Source organism: Castor canadensis, chromosome 13, assembly GCF_047511655.1.
Source record: "Castor canadensis chromosome 13, mCasCan1.hap1v2, whole genome shotgun sequence".
NCBI lineage: Eukaryota > Metazoa > Chordata > Mammalia > Rodentia > Castoridae > Castor > Castor canadensis.
The window spans coordinates 10,029,674-10,041,702 of NC_133398.1; the positions used below are offsets into that span (position 1 = coordinate 10,029,674).

Sequence of the window (12,029 nt, forward strand, 5' to 3'; positions counted from 1 at the left end):
CACTCTACCACTTGAGCCGTGCCCCTAGTCCTTTTTGCTTTACTCATTTTCCAAATAAGGTGTTGCATTTTTGCCCTTGCTGGCCGGACAATGATCCTCCTACCTATGCCTCCCGAATAGTTGGGATTGCAGGTGCACACTTGTTGGTTGAATAGGATCTTGCTAACATTTTACCTGGACTGGCTTTAAACTGTGATCTCTGCCTCCCAAGTAGCTAAGGTTATGCATGAGCCACTGCACTCAGCCCAACACTTTGATAGTGTCCTTTGAGGCCTGAAGTTTTTTGGTGTTTTTGTTTTTTTAATTTGAGGCAGGGTTCCACTATGTAGCCCAGGCTGGCCTCAAACTCATGATTCTCTTACCTTAGCCTGCCAAGTGCTGGGGTTATCTATCTAGCTTAAATTTTTAATTTTGATGAAGTCTTACTTATTTCTCCTGTTGCTTATGCTTTGGGTATCATTTTAAAGAATTTGTGGCTTAATCCAAAGTTACAAAGATTTATACCTGTATTTCCTTCTAAGAGTTTTATAGTTTCACCTTTTACATTTACATCTTTGATCCCTTTTTAATTAGTATTTGTATATGATAAAAGGTAGGAGTCCAAATTCCTTCTTTCTCTGTCTGTCTCTCTCTCTCTCTCTGTCTCTCTGGGTCTGGGGATTAAATCTGGGGCCTCAAGCATGATGAGCAAGTACCTCTACCCCTTTTGATTTTGAGATAGGATCTCAAGCTAACTTTTCCTAGGCTGGCCTCAAACTTGTCATCTCCTGCCTCTGCCTCCCAAGAAGCTGAGTTGTCATTACAGGTGTGCGATTCAAATCCATTCTTTTGCATGTGATTATCCAGTTGTCCTAGCATCATTTGTTGACAAGACCATTCTTTCTCTGTTGAAGTATATTTTCGAAGATAACACACTAAAACTTACTAGTGGAGAAGATGGTAGAGGGAGAAAAAAGAATTCAGATTGATGACTAAGCAGCTGTGTAGTGGTGGCATCATTTGCTGAAATGAGGAGGTTGCTATTCTGATTTGGGGTAGGAGGAAGTAAGGAATAGTGAAATGCTCCAGTTTCAGCTTAAATTGTGACACTTTTTTACATACTGGGTACTGGACATTGGTTTGTGGGTGGGAAAGAAGACTGAATCAAGAAGACTGTGAGTACAAGCCTTCAGGAAGAGAGGGAAGAAGAGGGGAGGTAAGGGAAGGGAAGAAGGAAGGAAGGGAAGTCCTCTAGTAGGACAACAGAGAAAGCAGTATCCTCAAACAGCAGATTTTGATTAAGGACAGAAGTGGAGAGAATGTTTTTAAAAAGCAGCTGAGGATTTATGGAGATTTGCTGACTAGTGCAAGAGCTTACGAAGGTAGAGTGAAAGGTTCAGGAAAGGAGGGCTGGATTTGTGAAAGGATTGAGGATGTGTAGAGTAGTGTTGAATGGGCAATTATGGAAGACAAGGACCCTTGAACTTGTGTGTGGCATTGAAGTAAACAGATGTGCTGCATAATGGAATTAACCCTACAGTTTCTGAGAAGTCAAGGACTTGGTCCCAATGTAAATGTTTTCCCAGAGAGTACAGAAACTTCCCAGGTAGCTTATCTCAACCTCTGAAGGGATGATATGGTCATTTCCTTGGCTGATGCCAAGGTGTAATGTAGTCTTCTCAAGGGTCACATTGAGTTACTAGCAAAGCTAGTCTCCAAACACCAAAGGTCTGCTTACCACTTGTCTTAATAATACATACTCAGTTACCTATCTGCTTGCAGAGTTAGATCTATTAGACCAGTAGAATATGAAAATTAAAGAAAAAAGACCCTTGAAACTAGATGGTGTTTCTACTTTGGAACTATTCCAGGCTCAGAGCCGGTTTGTGCAGAAAGGATGAGAAATACCTGCACTGGGGCTGGGGGTTTGGCTCAAGTGGTCCAAGACCCTGGGTTCAATCCTCAGTACCACATATGGAAGGGAGGAAGAAAGGAATGAGAGAGAGAGAAGTAGAGGGAGGAAGGGAAAGGGGAGGGGAAAGAAGAGAATAGGAAGGGAAGGGGAAAGGAGGAAAGAAGAGAGAAATGACTGTGTTTACCTAGGTGAGGAGAGTGGTAGTTATTGCGCAGTAGGGTCTGCATGACTCTGGCTTTGTGCTTTTCTCTCATGTATGTGTTCTTTCCACAGGGTCATGTAGGTACAACTGCAACCAAGAAGATTGATGTCTACCTCCCTCTGCACTCTAGCCAGGACAGACTGCTGCCAATGACTGTGGTAACAATGGCCAGCGCTAGGGTGCAGGACCTTATTGGGCTCATCTGTTGGCAGTATACAAGTGAAGGACGGGAGCCAAAGCTCAAGTAATTCTTTCTCTTTTTAACTGCCCTCATTTTTGGTGGTCTCTTGGCCACTAAAGCTGTACTCTTGGCCAGGTCAGTCTTTCTAGGCATTGGCCAGGGAACCAGACCACCATAGTGATCCAGCTCAGTGTGCTCACCAGTTCTCTGGACTATATATCTTGGGTTTATCTCAGAGAAAGTGCTTGCAAAATAGACTGATACATTTCTGAATCTGGACATGAAAAAATGAAATTTAACAATTTCCAACACTTTTCTTATACCTGCTGATAAAAGCAGCTTGGAAGGGAACTGATGTTTGCTGAGCACCTACCATGAGCTGGCACTTGGCTAGGCACTTTATGTCTGTGTCATATTTGACTCTCCCAGCTCCTGGTAAAGAGAGTGCTGTGACAGAGAGGTAAACTCCAAGTCAGAGAGTTGTTAACTTGCTAAAGGTTGCATCTGTGGGAGATGGCAAAATCAGGGTTTGATTACAAGCCTGTCAGGTGCCAAGACTGTTGCATTATTCCTTCTGCCTTCTACAGAATTTTGATTTAAATTTTAATTTTCTTTGCTATCCATAGTGGCTCAATTTTCTCTCAGTCACTAGGCTGTATTCCTCACCAGTTATATTAAAGATGTGCTTCAAAGTAGAATGTGCCTGTACATTCAAACTTGAACTTTAAAGTGTTTTGTTGCATTGGCTCTCTCCTACTTGAATTTCTTTTCCAACAAGTGTTCTTTTCTGGCTTTACATGCTCTTTTCAGCAGTAGGGTTTGGAATATAGCAAAATGTAAGGATTATTCCATTATTCTGAAAATCCATTTTTATGGAAAATTTCTCTTCCCTTCTCCCATTTTCCAAGTTACCACGATCCAGTCAGCTTTAGTTTGTTTATGTTTTTCTTCAGGTACGTTAAATTTGCACATGAAATTATTCAAGTTCTTTTCTTTCTTTCTTTCTTTCTTTTTTTTTTTGTTGCGTGATCGGGGAGAAGACAGGGTCTTCTTGCTTTGTAGCCCAAGCTGGCCTCAAACTTGCAATCTTCCTATCTCAGCCTCCGGAGTGCTGAGATTACAGGTGTGCACTCCCCAAATAGACATGATCTGATGCAAACTTCTCCATGTGATTATGGTCAGAATGCCAAGACTACAGAACACAGAAAGAATACTGAAAGTTGGAGTAGAAAGGTGCTAAGTTACGACAAAGTCAGACATATCAGAATAACATCAGAGATCTCAGCAGAAACCCTCAAGGCCAGGAGTACATGAACTAATGTATTTCCAGCTTTGAAACAAAATAATTGCTAACCAAGACTACTAGATCTAGCAAAGTTATTCTTTAAAACGGAATAATAAAGACCTTCCATGATAAACACAAGCTAAAGCAATTCATGACCACTAAGCCAGCATTGCAGAAGACACTTAAAGGAATACTACACAGAGAGGAGGAAGAAAATTATACACAGTCATAGAGTTCAGGAAAGAGTAAATCTCACTAGGAGAATAAACAAGTGAGAAATATGAAAGAATCAAAGATTATTAACTCAGCTAATCAGCAAACCCCCTAAGATGAACAAGTTAGTACATACTTCTAAATAATAACCCTAAATGTAAGCAGTCTTAGTTCTCCAAAGGATGCAGACTGGCTGAGTGGATTAAAAAACAAGATCCAACTGTTCACTGTCTATAAGAAACTCACCTCACTGGCAAAGAAACACTACAGCCATAGGTAAAAGGATGAAAAATGATATTCTGAGTAAGCAGAATCTGAAAATAAGCAGGAGTAGTTATATGCATGTTGACAAAACAGAGTTCAAGCCAAAATTAGGATAAAGAAGGCCACAACATATTAATAAATGGAACAATCCAATAGTCCATCAAGAATGATTATAAAGAAGTATATTGTGCTAATGTTGGTACACCCAATTTCATAAAACAAAACAAGTCCTACTGGACAGAAGGGTTCAGATACAATAATAGTGGTTTATCAATAGATAAATCATCGATACCCCTCAAAATCAACAAAGAAATTTCAGAATTAAACTGAAGTTTGTTCTATGCTATCATAGATCCAATGTTTTTAACAGACATCTGCAGAACATTCCATCCAACTGGAATATACAGTCCTCTCAGCACCCATGGAGCTTTCTTCAAAATGGATCACACTTTAGGCCAAAAAACAAGTCTTAACAAATATATTTTTTTAATAAAGGAAGAATTTCTTGGTGCCACTGGCACAAAAACACACATGTAGACCAGTGGGATAGAATAGGGAGCCATAATTAACCCATGCAGCTACAGCCACTGATTTTCTACAGAGGTGCCAAAAGCATACATTGGAAAAAAGACCCCAGACACGGTGCTGGGAAAACTTGAAATCTATCTGCATGTAGAAGACTAAAAACTAGATTCCTCTCTCTCACCGTGTGTAAAAAATCAACTCAAAATGTGTCAAAGACCTTGATGTAAGACCTGAAAGTAAAATTAAAAACAACAACAAAAACTTAAAACTAGTAGAGGAAAGCATTTCAAGATACAGGAACAGAAAATGACTTTCTAAATAGGGCTCAAATACCTCAATAAATAAAAACAAGAATTACCAAATGGGATTGCATCAAATTAAAAAACTTTTGCACAGCAAAGGAAACAATTACCAGAGTAAAGAGATAGTCCACAGAATGAGAGAAAATCTTTGCCAGCTATTCATCTGACAAAAGATTAATATCCAGAGTATATGAACAACTCAAAAAATTAAACACCAAAAAAGCAAATAACCCAATCAGTAAATGGGCAAATGAATTGAACAGACAGTTCTCAAAAGAAGTACAAGTGACCAATAAATACACAATAGAATGTTCAACATCTTTCACCTGCAGGGAAATACAAATCACAACTATAGTGAAATTCCATCTCATTCCAGTCAGAATGGCTATCATCAAGAAAACAAACAACAAATGCTGGTGAGGATTTAGGGGAAAACAGAACCCTTCTACACTGTTGATGAGAATGAAAATTAGTGCAGCCACTATGGAATTCAGTATGAAAGTTCCTCAAAAAACTAAAAATAGAACTACTAAAACAGGTTTTGATACAGAAGAAACACAGACAGGACACAGTCCCTGGTGATAAATCAAGACTCACAACACGTTCCAAGGTCTCTGTGAGAAAGCAATAGACATGGACTCCCAAGGTTTTCATGGGAAAATAACAGAACTCATCTGGAAGAATGTGGCCAAAAACCTTCACCAAATCCTAGCCATTGTATAACTTGCGATTAGAGACCTGATAAGGCAAGAAACGCATAAACAAAGTATGCAGATACCTGGTTGGCCCAAGAAGGCAATTTGAATGGTTGCCAGCCAATCAGGATAAGGTCTTTGTCTGAAATTTCTTACTTGCAACAATATAAACCACTAGACAACAGCAGCCAGCAGCAACCCTTTCCTGGGACCCCTCCCAGCTGTGAGAGTTCTGCTTGTTGCCCTTTTTCTTATGATAAACTTTCTTGCTTTGCTTACTTTCATTCTTTAGAACTGTGAAACAAAGACCTCCTGCTCAGACATAGCAAACTGTTAGCACTATCATAGATCTAGATATACCACTCCTGGGTATATACCCAAAGGAATCTACGTCATCATACATTAGAGATACGTGCTTACCCATGTTTATTGCAGCGCTATTCACAGTAGCCATACTATGGAATTAGTCTAGATGCCTATGCACACAATGGAGTTTTATTCAGCCATAAAGACGAACTAATTTATGTTATCTGCAGGAAAATGGATGGATGTGAAGCTTGTCATGTTAAGTAAAATAAGTGAGATTGAGAAAGACAGATATCGGATGTTTTCTCTCATATGCAGAACCTAGATTTAAAAAAGAAATAAACATGAAAGGCTGGGGGGTGTTTGGGAGGAGGAAGGGGAATAATGGAAGCTGGGAGAGGGCACAAAAGAGGGTAATGGGTAAGCAAATGTGATTGAAATACATTATATATATATGTATGAGAATGTTATAGTAAAATCCATTGTTTGATACAATTTATTCTAATAAAATGAATGGACTGTAATCCCAGCTACTTGAGCGGTTGAGCCAGGAGGATTGGAAGTTCAAGGCCAGCCTGGGCATAGTTAGCAAGGCCCTTTCTGAAAACTAAAATATAAACAAAAGGGCTGGGGAGTGGCTCAAGTGGTAGAATGCTTACCTAGTATTCCAGGCCCTGGTTTCAATTGCTAGTAACACACACAAAGGAAAATAATATCCAGGTGCTGGTGGCTCACACCTGTAATCTTGGCTACTCTGGTGTCATAGATCAGGAGGATTGTGGTTCAGAGCCAGCCCAAGACCCTATCTCTAAAATACCCAACACAAAACAGGGCTGACTGAGTGGTTCAAATGGTAGAATGTCTGCCTAACAAGTGTGAGTTCTGAATTCAAACCCCAGTACCATCAGAAAACAAAAACAAACAAAACCTATTGGCTGCTTGGTGTGATTTTATAAATTCTACCTCCTTTATATTGTACCCTATTTTACAACTTCTAAATACCACAGTACTGTTAATCCTTCTTTCTCTAAACAACATTAAAAAAAACCCTATGTTTGCTAAATAAATAAAATTTAAAAAACGAAAACATAATGAGAAAAGGGGCTTTCTTAAATGTTTTGTTTATTACTGTGATGACTTATTATAAGGTAGCTCTATTTGTAACACGTTGCATTATGTTGCTTTGGTTGAGGTATATGAAGAGATTTCTACCCCACAGTCATGTAGGGTTTGAAATCCGTATCAGTGAACTTTTCACCCTGTACTTTTCACCCAGTACTGTAAAAATAAATAAATAAATAACCTGAAATTTTAGACAACTATGTTAAGGAAGGTGGGTGGGAAAAGTTCATTGGGTAACTGAAACATGCTAAGCAGTGTCCAGATTAAGGAAAGGATAGAGCCACCAGATAATTTCACATATATGAATAGTAAGTGAACCTTTAAAAAATTTACACACATTTTATTGAAAATATCACTCATAAAAATATGAGTGACCTTGGGTTGGCATTGTGGCTCAAGTGGTAGAGTGCCCAGCAAGCATGAGACTCTGAGTTCAAACCCCAGTACTGCACATACATATACATACATACATACATACATACATATATACATACACATATACATAATATTGAAACATTATTCACCCCTTTTTACTGTGCTTATGTTTACACTGATAATATACAAACAATTGTGATTAAAATTGTTGGCACCTTATCACGAATCAAATCAACAGTGCCAAATGGTACCAGTTGTCACTGACTTCTTCACTGCTACACTTAGAAGCAATGAATGTATATATATTATGTATATAAATACAAATATATATATATATATATTTGTGTGTGTGTATATATTTGTGTGTATGACCACTAAAAGAAGAAAAAATTCTATAGCTTTCTAAAAAACAGTAAAGGGAAAAATAAGGAATAAGAGCTTATCAGTTCAATAAAATGTAAGGAAAAAGAATAGGAAGAAGCAAATAGGTAATAAATATAACACAAGATGAAGACTTGTACAAGTATATCATTAATCACAATAATGAAAACAGAAACTCAACCTAGTAAAAGATACAATTGCTGGATGGGCTTATGCCTATAATCCTAGCTTCATGGGATGCTGAGAACAGAAGAAGCATGGTTTGAGGTCAGCCTGGGCAAATAATTCATGAGACCCCCATCTTCAAATTAACCAGAGCAAATGGACTGGGGGGCGTGGCTCAAGCAGTAGAGAGCCTGCTTTGCAAGTGTGAAGCCCTGAGTTCAAATCTCAGTCCCACCAAAAAAGAAAATAATTCCTGAAAGTCTATTTAAAATAATTTTTTGGTGTTCCGCTACTCTTTATACATACCCAAAATAAAATGAAACAGGTTGGAAGTTATTTCTTCCTTCTCTAGATCCTTCAGAAGCTCCTAGACAACCATTCTGCCCTCCCCTTTTGGAAAGAAAACGTTCAACTTGGCCAATAGGTGTGTAGATGTGGGTGGACCAAGAGTGAAGCAGAATTTACGACAAAAACACTTTAATAATGATATTTCAGTAAACTGCATAATGAAATAAGGAATAAATCACCAAGATAATATAATTTACTATGTGTACATCTAACAACATAGTCTTAAGTGAAGTGATTATAAAGAGGCAACAGATAATTTTAATATATTCCTATCAGAAACTGTTAAATAAAACAGAACAAAAATTACTAAGTATAAGAAAGATTAAAAGAGTGTAATTATTATATTATATTAAGAACGCCAAACCTCTTAACTAGAGATTACCTTTTATTCTTGATTGTAAACCTCCAAAGTTCAGAGACTATCTTTTAATATTTATATTCCTTAGTGTACCTAGCATGTTGACATTTTTATTAGTATATTTTGAGTTACAAAATTACATTAAATCTATATAAACTGTAGTTTTTTTTTACAGCTTTTTGTAAAACAAACATTTTTTACAATTCTTCTGTGTTTTGAGTTTCTCAGTACTGTTTTGGGTAAGATAGTCTGTTACCTGTTGGGCAGTAGAGTGCAAAGTATTTTCTTTCAGCCTGTTTGTATTTAAGTTCCAGAATACATCCTTATTTGGTCTTTCCGAGTGGGTTTGCCCTGTGGAAGAATACTTCCATTCCCAGGGGGCCAGATTGCTAGATACATGTGAGAGCTTTCCTCTAATTTCAGTTAGATTATCAAGAAAACCTTTTATATAAGAGTATTGTTCTCCTATCTCTGTGCTGTGAAAACTCTGTGGCTGTAGACTAGACTTGGGCCCTAGGGAAGGGATGGAGAATTTGGCTGGAATTCTTGGCTTCCTGTACTCTAATATCTGTTAGCTCTTGTCCAAGATTGAGCTATAGAATTTAGCCTGAATTCCTGATTGGTTTTTTGCACTGATTTTAGGGGAAACATTAAGAAGAATCTAGAAAATGACTTCAATCTCTGCATCGTCAAATTTGAAAATTTAGACTTTGTTATTCATGGTTATTGAATTTTGATTTTAAAAAGTAGCCTATAAAATTTTTGCTTAGAGATTTATTTATGTTTAGGTAGCTTACTATAATTTCTTTGTATGTACTCCAAGAGTTCTCAAAAAAATGTTCTTTATAGGTAAAAGACTGAAATAAAAATCGTTATTATTAATATCTTTTTTGGCTGTTTAGTCTGTGGACAGTTAAGAGAATTGGACTAAAGATTCCAATTTCTTGTGTTTCTGTTAACTTCTGAGATTTTAGCAGTTTCTACTTTATATATTTCAGTACATAAAGATTCGTGCGTTTCATATCTTACTATGAATTATACTTCAATATAAAAGGTAGACTTATTTTTTCTCATTATATATCATGTGTTGCCTTTTTCATTTCAGCATAATGAACTTGAATTTTTTTCCCAAGTCGCCTCAGCTTTTTGTTCAGCTTTGTACTTCTGCCTTTTTTTTTTCTTTTATTCATATGTCCATGCAATGTTTGGGTCATTTCTCCCCCCTTGCCCCTACCCTCTCCCTTACCTACCCCACTTCTTCCTCCCCCACCCCCCTCGCTGCGAGGCAGAAATTATTTTGCCCTTATCTCTAATTTTGTTGAAGAGAGAGTATAAGCAATAATAGAAAGGACCAAGGGTTTTTCTAGTTGAGATAAGGATAGCTATACAGGGAGTTGACTCGTATTGCTTTCCTGTATACATGTGTTTTACCTTCTAAATTAATTCTTCTCGAACTAATCTTTTCTCTAGTTCCTGGTACCCTTCTCCTATTGGCCTCTGTCACTTTAAAGTATCTGCATTAGTTTCTCTGCATTGAGGGCAACAAACACTATCTAGTTTTTTGGGTGTCTTACCTATCCTCATACCTCCCTTGTGTGCTCTCACTTTATCATGTGATCAAAGTTCAATTCCCTTGTTGTGTTTGCCCTTGATCTAATGTCTGCATGTGAGGGAGAACATACGATTTTTGGTCTTTTGGGCCAGGCTAACCTCACTCAGTACCATCCATTTACTTGCGAGTGATAAGATTTCATTCTTTTCAAGGCTGCATAAAATTCCATTGTGTATAAATACCACATTTTCTTAATCCATTCATCAGTAGTGGGGCATCTTGGGTGTTTCCATAACTTGGCCATTGTGAATAGTGCCGCAATAAACATGGGTATGCAGGTGCCTCTGGAGTAACCTGAGTCACATTCTTTTGGGTATATCCCCAAGAGTGGTATTGCTGGATCATATGGTAGATCTATATTTAGATTTATAAGAAGCCTCCAAATTTTTTTCCGAAGTGGTTGTACTAGTTTGCATTCCCACCAGCAGTGTAAAAGGGTTCCTTCCCCCTCCCCCGCACCCCCCCCCCCCATCCTCACCAACACCTGTTGTTAGTGGTGTTGCTAATGATGGCTATTCTAACAGGGGTGAGGTAGAATCTTAGTGTGGTTTTAATTTGCATGTTCTTTATGGCTCGAGATGGTGAGCATTTTTTCATGTGTTTTTTGGCCGTTTGAATTTCTTCTTTTGAGAAAGTTCTGTTTAGTTCACTTGCCCATTTCTTTTTTGGTTCATTAATTTTGAGAGAGTTTAGTTTTTTGAGTTCCCTATATAGTCTGGTTATCAGTCCTTTGTCCGATGTGTAGCTGGCAAATATTTTCTCCCACTCAGTGGGTGTTCTCTTCAGTTTAGAGACCATTTCTTTTGTTGAGCTTTTTAGTTTTATGAAGTCCCATTTATCTATGCTATCTCTTAGTTACTGAGCTGCTGGGGTCCCATTGAAAAAGTCCTTGCCTATACCTGTTAGTTCCAAAGTATTTCCTACTCTTTCCTGTACCAACTTTAGAGTTTGGGGTCTGGTATTAAGATCCTTGATCCATTTTGAGTTAATATTAGTATAGGGTGATAAACATGGATCTAGTTTCAGTTTTTTTGCAGACTGCTAACCAGTTTTCCCAGCAGTTTTTGTTGAAGAGGCTGCTATTTCTCCATCGTATATTTTTTCACCTTTGTCAAAGATAAGTTGGTTATAGTTGTGTGGCTTCATATCTGGATCCTCTATTCTGTTCCATTGGTCTTCATGTCTGTTTTTGTGCCAGTACCATGTTGTTTTTATTGTTATTGCTTTGTAATATAGTTTGAAGTCAGGTATTGTGATACCTCCTGCATTGTTCTTTTGACTGAGTATTGCCTTGGCTATTCGTGGCCTCTTGTGTTTCAAAATAAATTTAACGGTTGATTTTTCAATCACTTTGATGAATGTCATTGGGATTTTGATGGGAATTGCATTAAACATGTAGATTACTTTTGGGAATATAGACATTTTTACTATGTTGATTCTACCAATTCATGAGCATGGGAAATCTCTCCACTTTCTATAGTCATCCTCAATCTCTTTCTTCAGAAGTGTATAGTTTTCCTTGTAGAGGTCATTCACATCCTTTGTTAAGTTCACACCAAGGTATTTGATTTTTTTTTGAGGCTATTGTAAATGGAATTGTTTCCATATATTCTTTCTTAGTTTGTTCGTTATTAGTGTATAGAAATGCTAATGATTTTTCTATGTGATTTTATATCCTGCTACCTTGCTATAGCATTGATGGTGTCTAGGAGCTTTTGAGTAGAGTTTTTTGGGTCTTTAAGGTATAGGATCATATCGTCTGCAAATAGGGATATTTTGAGTTTCTTTACTTATTTGTATT

General features: G+C 37.6%; 1 protein-coding gene across 10 annotated transcripts in view; it reads left to right on the forward strand.

The window, feature by feature from the left end:
- Mapkap1 (MAPK associated protein 1) overlaps window positions 1–12,029 on the forward strand; it is a 236,359-nt gene that overhangs the window by 98,257 nt on the left and 126,073 nt on the right. For all 10 annotated transcript variants that reach the window (XM_074053192.1, XM_074053193.1, XM_074053197.1 and 7 more), the window contains one exon: window positions 2,168–2,340. In XM_074053192.1, coding sequence (XP_073909293.1) covers window positions 2,168–2,340 — 173 coding nt within the window. The remainder of the gene's footprint in view (window positions 1–2,167; window positions 2,341–12,029) is intronic.